The 16965-nt window shown below is 37.3% G+C and overlaps 2 protein-coding genes across 4 annotated transcripts; one reads left to right on the top strand and one right to left on the bottom strand.

Annotated features, from left to right (window-relative positions):
* Window positions 1-458: 458 nt before the first annotated feature.
* Window positions 459-3308, bottom strand: ppil1 (peptidylprolyl isomerase (cyclophilin)-like 1). The gene is made up of 4 exons (XM_031287618.2): window positions 3070-3308; window positions 2689-2843; window positions 1184-1252; window positions 459-744 (listed from the first exon to the last, which is right to left on the bottom strand). Exons 1-4 carry the CDS (start codon window positions 3123-3125, stop codon window positions 524-526), a joined length of 501 nt encoding a protein of 166 aa, XP_031143478.1. The 5' UTR covers window positions 3126-3308; the 3' UTR covers window positions 459-523.
* Window positions 2757-15300, top strand: eno1b (enolase 1b, (alpha)). 3 transcript variants are annotated; one of them, XM_036002260.1, is made up of 12 exons: window positions 2757-2855; window positions 5893-5987; window positions 7260-7355; window positions 8007-8065; window positions 8176-8245; window positions 9556-9689; window positions 9796-10018; window positions 11737-11934; window positions 13723-13924; window positions 14054-14162; window positions 14458-14516; window positions 14892-15300. In XM_036002260.1, exons 2-12 carry the CDS (start codon window positions 5903-5905, stop codon window positions 14959-14961), a joined length of 1305 nt encoding a protein of 434 aa, XP_035858153.1. In that variant the 5' UTR covers window positions 2757-2855; window positions 5893-5902; the 3' UTR covers window positions 14962-15300. The 3 variants fall into 3 exon arrangements, with proteins under 3 accessions (XP_035858153.1, XP_031143405.1, XP_035858152.1); XM_031287545.2 differs by lacking the exon at window positions 2757-2855 and adding an exon at window positions 3967-4080; XM_036002259.1 differs by lacking the exon at window positions 2757-2855 and adding an exon at window positions 5622-5730.
* The last annotated feature ends 1665 nt before the right edge of the window (window positions 15301-16965 follow it).

Raw genomic sequence — 16965 nt, 5'->3', positions numbered from 1 at the left:
ATGCAATGTAACTGTTCTTACATTTACTTTTGTGTCTAAGTGTTTAACAACCAAACGTTTTGACATTTATAACAGCAGCCCTCAAGAGTTATTATTTAACTCTCTTCATTACGCTTTATTTTCTTTATCGATTAATGCGCAGATTCTTTTCTTGATAATCACTTGGTCTATAAAACATTAGTAAACTTCCAGGATAAATCACCAAATCTCAAATGTATTAACCTGAAGCGATCACATTTTTGCTTTAAAAAAAAATGGTAAATAATTAATTGATAATCAAAATAGATGCCGAATTATTTTCTGTCAATTAAACGACTAATCATTGCAGCTCTACTTTATAGAGATATGTAGCTGGGTTTGAATTCTGTCTGTTCCTCAACCTTTCAGTTGGTACTAGTGCAATACTGTCATAGATTGATCATTAGCATAGTGTTATACAAGTAAAAAAACATGAAATGGAAACATTGAAACATTTATTTAAAAAAAAAAAAAAAAATCAGTGTAAAAAATAATCAGTATTTGTTTAATTGGCTACATTAGTTCTGATGATTTTAATATCATCAACTGGACGATCTTGACCACTTGTCTCCACCATCCCAATCCGGTTCAGCACTCCCATCCCCTGGCATACTCTTCCAAAAATACTGTGCTTTCCATCTAACCACTGAGTGGGTCCGAGAGTGAAGAAGAACTGGCTTCCGTTTGTGTCCGGTCCTGCGTTGGCCATCGCCAGAATACCAGCACCTAACAGATACACAAATGAAAAGAGAGAATTACAATTTTGTGACTTTTCGCTGTTAAAAGTCCCTCAAGTGTCACATAAATATTAGAAATCTCTAACACTTGATTGGTCCATTTTAAATAGATTTCAAATCAAGAAATTCTTTAGGCAAAACCACAACTTTTAACATTTGCTATACATCGACTTTAATATATTTGAAAATCCACTGAGTTGCCAGTATATTAGGTATACCTCGCTAAAAACTAATGCACTTAAATACAAGAGCACTGCAACAAATCCTAACTTCATTTTTGTAAAAAAGACAACATCAAGGACTCAGTACTGACACAGGTAAATTATTTGTAAAGGGCGAAGGAGCTTTTTCTTTATTTACCAACCTATATTTGTCTCCTCCACATCTACCAACATGTATTCAATTGGGGATTTTCCCACTGTGATTACCTGTGAATTTCAGTTCTGGGTTCAGCTCATCTTCAAACTGTTTACCAAATATGGAGGCACCACCGCGACCTGTTAGAAGACCAAAGACCAGTAAACTACAGATTTGCCATCCTCAAGTGAGATAACTGAAGGAAACATACAATCATGAACATTGAACTGTGAGGTTCAACGTTGCTCTGTGTCTATATTTCACCCTTATTTTGCCATAGAGGTAAAGTTGTGTTTTCAGGGGGACAGGTTTACAAAGTAAAGTGAATGTTATGGATAAGATGACAAACAAATGTATGAGCATGGGTGACTACATGTGGTGTAAGACATTGTATGAAATATGTCAATTAGAAAAACAAAATGTTGAAAGGTCACATATTAGAATACCTTTTTTTTTTTTTTTTTTTTAAATGCTCATAAATAAGAAGTGTGGTGGTGTGATCCTCACAACACAGGCTGCACTGCCAAGTGTTTTGGTTGGGTGAAATCTACTGATTAATTCAAGAATGCAGCAAGTAAATCCCGCTACACTACTAATTTAAAGCATAAATTAAAACACGAGGCCCACTAAAATATGCAGAAGTTTGATTGATATTACACAGATGGAGCCTGGCTGCAGGCATTTTCTCCCATTCAGCCACAAGAGCATCAGTGAGGTGAGCCAGTGATGTTGGGCAATAAGTCCTGACTTATAGTTTTCAGCCTAAAGGTGTTGGATAAGGGCTCTGTGCAGGCCTGTCTAGTTCTTTCACAACTTGTGACATAAGTTTCACTTCCAAACAAGGACCTTTTCCCAAACCATTGCTAAAAAAGTTGGAACCACAACATTTTCTAAAATATCATTCAGTGCTGTAGCATACGATTTCCCAGCAATGCTTTAACAGTATGTGTCTATATTGCTATTTGTCTATGTATAGACAGTTAACACCTACCGAAGTCAAATTCCTTGTGTGTGTAAGTATACTTGGCCAATAAAACTGATTCTGATTTCATAGGGCCCATTATTTCCTTAGAAATGTCTTGAAAGCTTCCTTGTAAGAACTATGTAATTTGGTACAAATTATAGGAAATCGAGACAAAGTTCTGAGGCAGTTTGAGTTTAGTTTATAAACAGTTGTTGCTTTCCAAAGAAACTTTTGAGAATTGCTCCATTTATACCAAATAAATATGTATTCTTTTTCTAAAAGTAGAATTCTCCATAAATGATGAATTTTATGTTTGCCTGAAGACAAATTCCACAATACTAATTGAACACGTTGACCTATAACTATCATACCTGCAAACTCAGAAGGGCTGAAAAAAGGGACACATCTCCTCCATTTTCCCATTCAAAACGGCGATTTTCGCCGAAAAGCGACTAGTTTGCAGGTATGAACTATAGTGCCAAATTGCGAAATATTTCTGGGAAACTTCCACTAGCCCTAAACGATAAAGAAAAGGTCAAAATAACGAAAAAGTACGTGACCACGCCTGCCTATGCATCCTGTCTGGATATGTCGTGTATGTGATGAACCCACCTGTTCCTGTAGGGTCTCCTCCCTGCACCATGAAGTCTTTGATTATTCGGTGAAACTTTGTGTTGGTGTAGTAGCCTCTTCTGGCCAGCTCTGCAAAGTTCTTGCAGGTCTTTGGTGCATGTTTCCAGTATAGCTCCACCACAACCGTCCCCATCCTGCAATGCATGGCCAGTATTAATATGTGTAGCGTCGTTGGATAGCACAGATATCACTCTGGCGGTGTGTTAAAGATTACCCAAAGCCTTAGAATACATGTTAGTATCGCCGAAGTTAACCTAGTAGGCGCAACGCGTAGTTAACGTCACCAAACCGCTAGCTAACATCACGTTACTGAGAGCTATCTTAACCGAGTTAGCATCAGCGGTTTTACTAAAAACTTACGTCGTGTCCAGAGCCACTGTTGGCGGCTGCCATGTGTCTGGAGGTATCCCTGACATTATCACTCCAAAATATACCCTTCAGTAGGCTTTAAACAAACCAGTTTGAATAAAAAGTAAGTGTTTTTTTTTTTTTTTCAGCCTAGAACGTTCATTCAATTCATTTCAGGGGGAGTTTTTTCTTCTGTGGTTGCCGCTCGTTTCCTCTGCATGTGGGAGGAAGCCGGCAACAGTTGACTGCCCTCTACTGAACAAAACACGGTAGTTGGCATCCTTAACGGTGTATTCTTATTTCCTTCTGGATATTATAATTATAATAATATTAATGTATATTCATCAATGCCTTTTTAAGGCGTGTAATTAGCAAGTCCAGTAGCTCTCATAAAATCAAGTAGCCATTTCCTGCCATCCACAGTCTCAACCATAGATATAGAACAATATCTATGGTCTCAACACTCTTATATTTTTACTTTTTTTTTTTTTTTTTTTTACTTTTTACACTGGCCTCCACCCCACTCGCCCTGTTTTCTAAGTAATACAAAGTAGTACGTAAGTAAGTAATTATGCAAGTTACTAAGTAGCCTATACTATAACATATGTTAGTAAGTAAGTAGCCTCTAGAAGTAATAGAAGAAATTTTAGTAAGTAAGTCAAGAAATATGTACTTTCTGCTTATTAAAACACAAGTTACAAAGTGCTTCCCAATAAAAGCATTTAGGACAAAACATGATGATCTCAGCAATCTAACCTGAAGTACACCCATAGACTGCAGATTAGTCAATGAGTACACCCATAGACTGCAGATCAGTCTATGGGGAAACCCATCTCTCAGGCTACAGTTCACCATGTTGTAGTTCACATTGAAAACTACAGGGCAGCAACAACACGCATACAAGGCGCAAGCGTGCCGGAAATGTATGCGGAGAAGAAGAAACGCATCCTCCTTGACTCTTCAGTTGGGCCTGTACACGTTTCTTGACAGAGTTGTCTCAACTTGTCAGTGGTTGATAGCAAGGTAGGGATATTTAATTTGTGCGTTTTGGTCGTAGTCTGTTAACACGCTCTTGTTCTTGTTTACGTGTAACTTTTAAGTCAGTAGTTAGTTCAGTTAGCTAACGTTAGCTAGCTAATGTTGTCCGCCCGCAACCGAATCAGTAATGGGACACGATGCGTTTGGGCTCTGGATAAAAATTGGAGAAGTTCATACTCTGCTTAAAGTTTTAATGACTTATTATTTTATTTTGTTAGGCAGTGTGCCTATCTGTTTGTTCAGAATGTAGGTAAACTGTGTCACAATATTAATGAGATGCAGTGATTAAAAAAAAAAACTTTATAGTTTTTTTTTTCTCCATTAGTAAATTGACCTTGAGTTCATTTTTGTGTGTCAATCTGCTATTTCCAAGGTCAAGAATTACTTAGGATAAAGGGATATTTTCCATAATGACAGTGATCCATATCGACAGCTAGCCGCTATGTAAAGTGAATTAATAATGCGTGTGTACTTTAATTTTACTTTCCCATAAAATATATATAAAAAGGTTCAAGTTTAGCCAAACACATCCATGTTTTCATACACTGACAACAATTGCTACTGGCAGGATCATACATATAGCCTATTTCATAATGCATTTGGTTTTATAATATGTTCATTTGTTGTAACTTGCTTGAGACTTGATGACCTGTTGCTGAAAATAAGTGTTACCATAATAATTCTTACAACAGACATTCTAGAGCCTAGCTTGCCATCATTGATTATCAATCAAAATTGTCCATCAGAGAGCCCAAGTCAACATTATCGCATGTCTTGTTTTGTCTGACCAACAGTCAAAAACCTACATAGATATTTAATTTAATATCATAAAAGCATCACATCTTAGTATATGGAGAAATGGAACCACTGGATTTACGTCATTCTCGTTTTGTAAATTGACTTTAAGGTAAAATAGAATATTAACATAGCTACTTAGTTTAGTTGACTTTCAACTAATGACTTAATCATTAGTTATTTCAGCTCCAAGTCTCTTGTTTAAAAGAAGGAAAGTGAGGTGGTTTCCCTTTTAAATTGTATGGTTGCCACTGAGTATCTTTAAACAGTTATTGGTTGGATCAATTTGTCTTTGACCTGTTGGATTTTATGCAGTAACTCTGCTTTGCCACTGAGTTAGATTAGGTGTGTTTGCATCAGCCTTACCTTTTTAATACAGTGTTTAATCATTTAGTCATATGTTGAAACAGAAATTGCAGTTTCCTTAATGTTCTTGTCTCTGGTGTGCGACCCAGTCTGCAGGAAGAGTAATTGTGTAGTTAGCCTGGTTGTGTATCTGGCATGCAAAGGGGAGGAATTATTGTGGATAGCATGTCCTGTGGTGAATGGCAGAGGTAATTTGCTATGGCATACATTCTTTTGTAATCAAAGTAGCATAATGACTCCATGCTAGAACTTAAATTCATATACACTTTACTGCAGCCAGTAACACAGGATAGCAAGCTTAACCTAGCATTGACAGATGCAGCAATTTCTACTTCCCTACTGCCATGTGATTAATCAGATGAGAAGGTCTAATCCAATTAGGATGGTAGCATGCCTGTGTTAGCACTCCTAAGCTTGCAGCTAGGTCAGGATATTTTTGTGATTGAGCCCCAAGGACTAAAGAGAGTAAAAGAGGTGCGCCAGTAGTAACAGAAAACTAGATTTTTAGATAGCATTGAGTTTTTATTTTCATTTATTCTTCTGTCTCAAACCAGAGTTGCTACAGTCTGCACACAGATTGTTTGTTCAGATGATCGTTAGATAGTAACAAATTCAACTTCTCTGTCTCATCTCAAGGTCCTACACCATGTCTATACTCAAGATCCACGCCCGAGAGATCTTTGATTCTCGTGGAAACCCCACCGTGGAGGTTGACCTTTACACTGACAAAGGTAGGCAGAAATATAACTAAAATAATCTATAAACGTATTGCCCATGTATTGCCCATGTGCCTCAATAACAAAATTAATTTAATCATCTTTAGTAGGGCTGAACGATTTTGGAAAATAATCTAATTGCGATTTTTTTTCCACCAATATTACGATTTAAAATGCAGTTATTTTTTAAGCTCATTATCTGCTGTATTATTTATACAATGCTATATTATTAACAAAGACAGAAAATGATTGTATGACTAACACAATATTAGATGGATTAAACAAATTGTCCTTTACTGTTATTATATACGATTAAATTAGGTGATGCATGAATTTATATGAATGACATTATTTATTTATAAACTACTTAATCACAGTGACTGATTTGTTGAACGTCCAGCCTTGTAATACAATGACATGTAATAATTACCATGACAACATAAAGCACTGACAAATAAGCCTGGTGTAAACATTAATATTAAAGTCAGTAAGAAATCACACTTACTAAAGCGCAGATTGCGGAAAAGCACTTTTTAAACACTGTCTGTGAACTTTACTGGACTGTCTTTTAAATATGTATATGTGCACAACGAGTATGGCAGTGCCAGCCGCAGTGATCCTACGGCTTGACCACGTCAGTTGTAGCAGCGGAAAATACTCTTTTTTTTCAGCTCCGCTGCGACTCTCTGTTTACATTTTTGGTGTAACGTTAGCTTCGGTTTGGCGACCTGGCTAAAATATGTGCGGAGGGCATGTTGTACCGCTTATCCAGTGTATTTATCAAAGCTGTCAGCCCAGGCTTGGTCACAGTACTGAGGTGCATCCTTTCTTTAGCGATAAACTTACTACTTGAGTCATTTCCACGTTCTGTTACTGAAGTACAGTATGTTCATTTGGAGTTACGCGGTCAGTGATCCCTGTCGGGTGGCATTTTGCTTACTTGACAGTTGACACCCTGGTGTTAGGCTTTTTAGCCATGCAACTATTGTACATCACTTTGTGGTGTTTTTTTAAGTGGTGATAGAGGTTAGTGGTGTTGCCCCATCGCAACATTAGCAAGGCACGTTTTGCACAATACGTGACGGTTTGCAGATACTTCCTCTGCAGACTGTTTTACTCTCGCGTGTCACGTGACCAGGGTGTAAATGCAGCCTCTGCGATTAGAAAATCTAATTTTAACATATCGCAATTTAATTGCAAATGCAATTACTTGTTCAGCCCTAATCTTTAGTGATTGTCATGTCACCCATATTATGTCCTCTCTCTGCTCCCATGTACATTTCACAGGCTTGTTTAGGGCAGCTGTTCCAAGCGGTGCATCTACTGGAATCTACGAAGCCTTGGAGCTTAGAGACAATGACAAGTCACGCTACCTTGGAAAAGGTCTGTACGGCATTTCGGTGTTTTCTTTTTACTGGGATAGAATAATTTATAATTTAATTTATAATTTATACTCTTTATTGATCCCCAATGGGGAAATTACAATTAAATGCTGAATGAGTTAAATGTCAGGTGTAATTTTCATATTCACTACCTAATACGAACAACCTCTATGGCCAGTTTAAAGCAGAATACACTTTCAAAGAAAAGGTACTATATTTTATACTTTTCCTTTTCTCTATCTTTCTGGGTGTTGTCTTTACTCTCCATTCTCTCTTTTCCAGATGTGAAAGGGTTAGTGAGTTTCCATTGCCTGTCCCTCTCAATTAAAAACAAAGATTTGTCCATTTGACAGTAGAACAATTAATTACACGGTCATTTAATTACATGACAACATAACAACTCATCATCGAATGCTTTTGGCAATCAACCAGATGTGATGTGCATGGTGAATTGTCAGTAAAGCATGCTCACACTTCAGTATTGATGTTTAGCCTGTGGATTGATGGACTGTAAAATAAAATTGCATGCATTTCTGTATATATATGTATTTGAGAAATAAAAGTTGCATGTGTTCAAAATCTATGTTTTTATCATTGGCTTTACAAGATTTGTCCATTGTGAAGAATAATCACACTAATCTCTCTGTCGCAGGAGTCTCCCAGGCTGTAGGACACATTAATTCAACTATTGCACCTGCACTTGTTGGCCAAGTAAGAAGATAATTCTCACTCTGTGTGTTTTATTTTCCCAAATTTTGTACAAACTATTCATTGTTGTGCGGATGTGAATCATTCCCAACTTGCTCTTTCCATCTCGTCAGGATGTATCTGTGGTTGAGCAAGAGAGAATTGACCAGATGATGATCGACTTGGATGGCACAGAGAACAAATGTAAGTGACGATAATCGTACTGTTGTGACATCTGAAACATCTATAAACATTGCAGTACAGTCTTCATAACTATCTGGACTACGGCAGAATTCTGCTGAAGCAGCCGTTTTCACTTACTTGTTCATGCCTCCAGTTTTTTGCTTAACAAGTGGAACACCTGAGGCCTATACTACGAAGCAAGAATTTATTTCTGTTACTCGGCTTCACCTAACCTAACAACCGCGGTCCCTCAAAAGGTGTGACACGACGGTGGTTATCAACTTGTTCCCAGGGTTTCCCAATCTAGCGACGAGCGCCTTCACATAAAAGGGACGGTGTTTGCACTATATGACCAGTCACAAACGTGGACAAGAAGAGCAAATGATAATCCTACAGAAATATGAAGAACACAGACACGTAATACAGGCAAAAAGCAGTGCAGTCGCTGCTGCTAAACCCAGGAAGGAAAGCTGGCAAAACATTGCCGACGCTGGAAATGCATAAGTTAAGGCTTATCAATATCATTGCCCCATCAGTCAGGCACAACAAGATCTGACCATAATTACACTTGTGCATTCCATAAACTTTCGTTGCTGTAGCCTATTCTTTCAGTTGCAACCCTGGCAGTGGTAAGCGGTCGTGGGAGCAGATAAAAGAATAATATAAAAACATAATTCAAACCGATGTGTCGCATTGGCAATATACGGCTCAAGAAGCTGACAGATACGTAAATCCCCTTTGCTGAAAATCTATAGCTTTCATAAAGATACCCATCAGGGAATGTCAACGGGTTTTGTCGGTCTCTAAATGTTCTAGCTTTTCTGAGCGCACCTCTCATTATCCGCGCACCGAGTTCCACCGTATCTTCTAAGAACGGTGAAGCCATTATCAATCGAGTATTGATTGGTCAGTAGGCGGTGCTTTAACACCAGTTGATCTCTAATCTAGAACATAACCTGCTCCCGAGCAGGTTAGGTGTTCAGCATAAGTTACCATGGCGATGTAACCCGATAACAAGTGACCTACCGTTGTGATGCACAAAACCCTGGGTTGAACCTGAAGTTACCTTGGTAACCCCAAATCTTGCTTCGTAGTATAGGCCTCTGCTCAGTTGAATTGAGGTCAGATGACCAGTAAAGTACTTTTTACTGTTTGGCTCTTTGTTTAAGATCATTGTCCTGCTGCATTATGAAGCTTATTTCCAGTGTAATCTGATGCATATGTTCAGATCTGAGATGTATCATGAATAATGTCACTGCTGGTTGCAGTAGTAGGACAGAAAGTTCTGTGAAATGATGGTGAATTTTTATATTTTGCTTTCCTCCAAACAGCCAAATTTGGAGCAAATGCCATCCTGGGTGTTTCTTTAGCTGTTTGCAAAGCTGGTGCAGCAGAGAAAGGTGTCCCCCTGTATCGTCATATTGCTGACCTTGCAGGAAACCCCGAGGTCATCTTGCCTGTGCCGGTGAGGATCTGTGTGCCAATTTATTATTTTTTCCTCATTATTCAGTTCGCCTTCCAGTTCATTGTGAAGTCACAGATCTTGTTTCTCTCCCTTCTGCCTCCGCCAGGCCTTTAATGTGATCAATGGTGGCTCTCATGCAGGCAACAAGCTTGCCATGCAGGAGTTCATGATCCTGCCCATTGGCGCAAGCAACTTCAAAGAAGCCATGCGCATTGGAGCCGAGGTCTACCACAATCTGAAAAACGTCATCAAGAAGAAATATGGTCAGGATGCGACCAATGTGGGTGATGAAGGTGGCTTTGCTCCAAACATCCTGGAGAACCAGGAAGGTATGGAGGAGGAATGATTTTGTTTGAAACTCTCTTACAACTGCAAGATTAGCACAGATAACAGGTTCCTTTCCCAGTGTGAAGTCAAACTGCTATTATCCCAATAAAGAAAATGACTGCGCTGTAAACCAAATGTGCAGCCTGTAAACTAGGGCTGCAACTAACGATTATTTTAATAATCGATTAATCTGTCGATTATTTTTTCGATTAATCGATGAATCGGATAAAAAAACAAAAAAGCATGAATTTACATCAACTCAATACATACATACATACTTGTTGTTTTAGTTAATAGTTGTGTAAAGGTAAGTAACTCAAAGAGCAGATACAGACAAAACACACACACACACACACACACACACACACGTTCACTTGAAGCTTATTCATTAAATTATTACCATCATTGTAGTAAGTGCAAGTTAAGTTCATTTGTACACCACATTTAAACACAACTTAAGATGACCAAGTGCTATAAAAGAACTTTAAAATGAAATTAAAAAGTACAACACACACAAATATATATGTCAACAATAACTGATATGGGACAAAGCACAGAATATATATATGACAATAGATTGAAAAATTAATAGGCCAAAAAAGGCGAGTGAATAAAAACGTGTCTTTAGTCCTGCTTTACTACTGTTATTAACGAGCTAACGCTAGCTTGTCATGCTAGTCAGCTGGATAACGAGTAAACACCACACCAGCACCAGAAGAGGGACGTTGCGTTCCTCACTTCAAAACGGAACAAAAGTAGGATTCTGTAGTGACTTTACCCTGCTGTTGAACTCCCTTCCTTCTCATCAAGGACTCCAACATGTTTACGTTTTAGGTGCTGAATCATCACCGTGGTGCGCCCGTGCCATGCCATGTCGCGTTTGCTTATCTTGCAATTAAAGTTTTTGATTTATTTAGTGTGAATTCTCCCACACCTTGGATGACTTAGGTCGTACTGATTTCTCTGCCTCCGCCATGTGTTTCAGAACAACGTTAAGGGTCCGGTCTCTCTCTGTATTTCCTCTACCCCCGCTCTGCTCTTTTTTCTTCTCTTTCGCTCCACGCCGCTCCGCACGGCACTCAACTCAATTGCAATCTCCGCGACTGAGTGGCGTGTTGCGCGACATAACGAATCGATAATGAAATTCGTTGCCAACTTTTTTAATAATCGAATTTTATCGATTTTATCGATTCGTTGTTGCAGCCCTACTGTAAACCATTAGACAAAAAAAAAATCTGCACAATGTTCTGCTTTTAAAGAAACCTCTCATTCTAAAAGGAAGACTTTTGGGAAGGTTGGGTCAAGGTATGATGTGGTATGATCATACAGTGACCTTAAAAATACAAACAAGTACACAATGTAACACAGTGTAAACACAGGCCAAGTAACAAATACAATCATGTTTGATTGGGACTTCAGTTTTTTGTTTGTTGACTTGTTTCTATGATACATTTTGAGACTGCAGTTGGTACTGGTGTATTGGAGTGTGTCCTCTTGAAAGGTATTTCTAATATTTTCAAAATAAATACCATTAAAACAACATCTATCTGACACAGTGTCAACAGGGGGTTGGGGGTTTCTATTTTTCTGGTCACTCAGTGTGAAAATCATCATCCTCATTTATTGTTTTCTGTGGTGCTTCATGCAAGTGTTATAGCATAAATCATGATAAGTAATGCCCAGCAGTTAATTTTTCTATATTGATTGTTTAACTCTGCAGCTCTGGAGTTGATAAAGGAGGCCATCGCTAAAGCAGGATACACAGATGAGGTTGTGATTGGCATGGATGTGGCAGCATCTGAATTCTACAGGGAGGGAAAATACGATCTGGACTTCAAGTCTCCTGACGACTCGAGCCGTTACATCACTCCAGATGAGTTGGCTGATCTCTACAAGAGCTTTGTGAAGGATTATCCAGGTAACTTCCAGACATTTTTACACATTATTTAGCAGGCGTAGAGCAGGACACACAACATACGCAGTAGTAATGTCAGGGATCAGGCTGCTTTTTTTATTCGTATGATACATTTTTTATTGATTATAAAAAAAACATGCATATAGAACAGACCAATATATGCTTGGGGATTGACCGGCTTTCATCAGAAATAATTTGCGAGGTGTGCAGTATGTTTTCAAAACAAAATTATAATGCATCATCTGATGATTTGGGTTTCTTGAAGAAATTAAAATATTGGGTCAGACTCTGAACCAATTAATACCTGTGTATTTTAATGATAAATCTATTTTCCATATATTGTTGGTTGGCATTGGTTTAAGAGTTGCTGCCATGGACTATAATTGGGAGACCAGACCTCTGGTACCCACACTTGAATATATACAATGTAAGGTATGCAACGGCTGTTCTTTCCCCCAGGGGATTCCATAAGCACATAAAAGGCAGATCGCATCTGCAAGTAAAAGGAAAATGAAGTGGCCGGTATATTAAACTGCTGCTGTATTTCCTGGAAAGTACGGAGAATATAGTCTTTTGTAATATCGGCAATTGTATGCATCCTTGTTCAGACCAATTAGGTGTGCTGATGAAAGTGATCTGAAATATAGATTAAAAGAGCCAAACAAATTGATTGTGTGCTATTGTCAGCACTGGTTTACAACATCAAACACCTGTTTCATCATTGCAAAGCTTTCAAGAACAGCAATTTTTTTTTTTCTTACTAAAATTCATTTTTTGGATCTTCAAATAGATAACGGAAAGCACTCGGCATTTTGACTTGCAGTCAAGTTTTAAACAGATATGAAACCAAATCAAAGGCACTTGCCAAAATGTAGCTTAGACAGATTTGTGCTTTTAACTCACAATGACAGCCCTGACAAAAACAATTGTGAATTCCACCAGGAGCTTACATTTAAATGACTTTGTCACAATAAACTTCTTTGTTTGTACTAAAAGAAAATAAACCTGTAAAAAGACTGAAGTGTCATGTCAACAATGTTATTTGTTGCATTTATTAATAGTTTTCACAAGCTATTGTGCACTATTGTCCTGATTATTATTGGAACATCGTGGCATAGTCACACAGGTATTTATATACTGGTGAACATGGATATTATTGCAAATTTCCCTTTTTATAGCATGGATGTACTTTGAAAAGCGATTACAAATATAAGTACACCTACGCTGTGATGTTCAAATGTCTCCATGATCCTTTTAGAATGAAAGGATATTTTGGTTTTGCCGGAACTTATAGGTCTTTTTTTCATGTTTGGCTATCATTCCTATCAGTGATAATTACATTTTACTAACCAGGTTAACTGCAGAGAGTCTGATGAGGAAGGAACATGAGCATGATGAGCATACACCAAGAGGTTTGGCAAACATTTGGAAAGCTAAAACTATTACCCAATCTGTCCGTTGTAAACATCCATCACAGTTTATAGATCGATTTCTTGGTTCGACATTGACATACAGTGCTTAACATTGTTGTACATGCACAGTTTTCCTGTGCAATGAGGGACCTTACATTTTACCTTGAAATAACATGGGTTACTGTAGATAATCTGTCAAATCGTCGGATTGTCTCATCATTCGTGTTTCTTCCCCTGTTGGACCAAAAGTATGTTTGGTCCTTGAAGGATGTCTTGATGGAACAACAGCTGAACGTGATCACAAACATTTCAGTTTAAGCCATACTGATCATCTGTGTCAATATCCAATGAGGAATGTCTGCATTTTTTTCACTCACAGTGGTTTCCATCGAAGATCCCTTCGACCAGGACGACTGGGCGGCCTGGACCAGCTTCACTGGAAGCACAGACCTTCAGGTTGTTGGAGACGATCTGACGGTGACAAACCCTAATCGCATCAGCAAGGCTGTGGAGGAGAACGCCTGCAACTGCTTGCTGCTTAAAGTCAACCAGATTGGCACGGTTACTGAGTCCATGCAAGCGTGAGTCAACACTTTAAATTTAAAATAAGTCTGGGATGTGGCTATAGATCAATTGAATATTAGACTATATACCTTACAATGTCCTGTAATGTCTAGAAGTTGATGGTCTCCCATTCGTCCTCCTGACAGGTGTAAGATGGCTCAGGAGAGTGGCTGGGGTGTGATGGTCAGCCATCGCTCCGGTGAAACTGAGGACACCTTCATAGCAGATCTGGTGGTGGGCCTGTGCACTGGACAGGTACATTCAGATAATAAAAATGTTTGTTGTATGAGTGTGTTTTTTGAGAACAGTAAATTGGACATTTATGACAAACGATATGGATTTATCTCCTCTGTCCATTTTCACATTGGGAAATTATTTCCACTTTATAAACTACTTTGATAAATTTCTGAATAAACAACACCATTAGTCAAAATGCAATATCAAATGCTGTGAGACAGGAATCACAAAGCAATGACTTGGACAACGATTAATGGAGACATTGAATCCCTTTGATTGAAATCATTGTACATATTTTGTCATGCACTTTCAGATCAAGACTGGGGCACCCTGTCGCTCCGAGCGTTTAGCCAAATACAACCAGATTCTAAGGTAAGTCTTATACCAAAAATAGGATTTTTATCCCAATTGTGCTATTTTTTTAAAAGCATAAAATGCAACCGTGCATGTGGTGTTCTAATTTGTGAAATAAAATACCGCCAATGCCTTTCTGCTAAACTACAACTATGTACTTGTGCTGTATTGATTCAAATGACATACATTATATTGTTTTAATTGTTTTGATTAGTGCATTAATCTCAGTCTGTAACATTTCCGATCCTTTAAACATTGTGTATGTACTTGGCTCATATCTTTGATGGACTTTTTAAATTAAACCGGTAATGTTATTAAAATACTGGGGAAATGATCTACTTGTTGTAAAAAATAAATCTACATTAAATTTTAATATTGTTTACTTTATTGTAGAATCGAAGAGGAGCTGGGAGACGAGGCTCGCTTTGCTGGAAAAAAATTCAGAAACCCATTGACAGAGTAAATCGATTTACTTCATGTACAAATGGATTCATACACACAAATCTATAACAACACATCAGATAATAATGGAAAACACGTTAACCAAAGCGATAATGGTTACTGTAGAGCCACTTGTATACTAATCATTGAAAATAATTGATGGGTAGAACTTACTGTAGTTACTGAAATTGTTACCCTTGACAATAAAGTCTTATACATTGTTCTGTCCTGTGCTAATGTGGAGTAAAATAATAGACAAGATTATAACTTGAGTAATATTTATTTACAAGACTGAAAAACTGTAATTACAAAAGCTGCTCTTGGAGACAGTTAATAAAAAAAAGTTTTCTTAGTGACAGAATGTATTGTGATTATTTGTCCCATGTTTCCGTTTATTTTGCTGTGGTGGTGGTAGATGTTTTTGTTGGGTTAAAGGAGATTGACTTCTTACATCTTTTTAATTATTTCAGCTATTTAAATACATATATAATAAAGTAAAACAAAAGGGCAATTCAGTCAGAATATTATTAAGATAGAGGGACCTGTCGCACCCTAAACCAACCCAAAATGTGGAAAAAGATGCATAAGTATCCCAATCTGCAAATGTGTAATCTGTTGGTATTTATTAACAGACATTTTTACGATAACAGTCAAAAACAGACATTATTAACAGTAACCGAGTCATATTAGAGTAGTAGTAGAGTCCTATTCAATGCAGTATTGTTCTGATTTTGTTTGTTCCTGTGTCAACAACATACTATATATTATAACATAATTCTTAAGTCTTAAAAACCTTTTAGTATATCAATCTAAAACCTGTTTTATCTTGGTGAATTATTTCGTTTTAAAAGCCACGTCTCGCTCAACTCTGGCTCCTGATTCTCTTTTCCATCACTTCTCATTTACACACACTCACATCATTAAAAAGTCCTCTGCACCTTTGCAGGGGGATTCATACAATCGTGTTGTGTACCTGAGTTCAGGTATGTATCGTGTAAAATCTTTATTTCTGCCTCATGGTCACAGGAAGTGAAACACCACATGTCTTCTGCAGGTTGATACTAACTGATGCTTTCATTTTTGATGGAAACATTTCATATCATGGTACATGGTACCATGATATGTCTAATTTTCAGTGGTTGACTTTTGTATTTGACAACCAAACAAATGATAACAGGTGATCTGTTGGTTTGTAGATGGTCACTCTCATTAGTCTCTCAGGGAAAATAAGTTTTTAATCACGTCCTTACCGAACGTTTTAATTCCTTCATTGTGATTAAATCACCTAACTCAGACCTTTTTAATCGTATCATTTATTCAAACATGAATAAATTAAACTTGTTGAAGTTCAAAGTTCAAAAATAGATTAAAGAAATCATTACTTGACCAATACAGAAAAGAATAGACCGAAACACAGGAATGGAATTAATGTAAAGGTATTGTAGTATATTGTTGTAAGTTATTGTACGACCTGAAAAATTGTGTGCTGTAATTGCATATCTATTTGCTTTGTAGTAATATAATTTTGTGAAATAGGGGCAGGACCAAATGAGCTATTTGCTTCCGTCTGCTCCTTCTCAAACTAATCCTTTTTTATTTTTTTGATTTTTGTTAAATTCTGATAATTTGTGTTTTATTTTGTGGTTTTAATTTTTTGTTTTTGTTTTCTTTTGCAACATTGTTGATTGTTCGAGATAAATATAAAAAAAAAATGAAGAGCAGGAAATTATGCATGTGTTCACCATACTTTTATTTATTGTAAATATAATGACAAGCTCAGTTTACCTGCAAAATCACAGCACCAAACTGCTTCCACATTAGCAAATATGGATAATAAAGATTTTTTTATTTTGTATTAATGATTTGCAAAAACATATCTGTTGTTTTTACAAATTAATCTGTGAAGCTATATATTTGTGATGTTTAATTTTTGTATTTAATAACCTCAAAACCAGTAAATAGCTGTAAACTCGACAAAACTGACAGCATATTATCAGATGTTTTCTACACGCCACAGCCTTACATT

The sequence above is a fragment of the Sander lucioperca genome, chromosome 6, assembly GCF_008315115.2.
Source record: "Sander lucioperca isolate FBNREF2018 chromosome 6, SLUC_FBN_1.2, whole genome shotgun sequence".
Lineage (NCBI taxonomy): Eukaryota > Metazoa > Chordata > Actinopteri > Perciformes > Percidae > Sander > Sander lucioperca.
The sequence above is the reverse complement of the archived record's forward strand: the minus strand, read 5'-3'. Positions and strand labels throughout refer to the sequence as shown.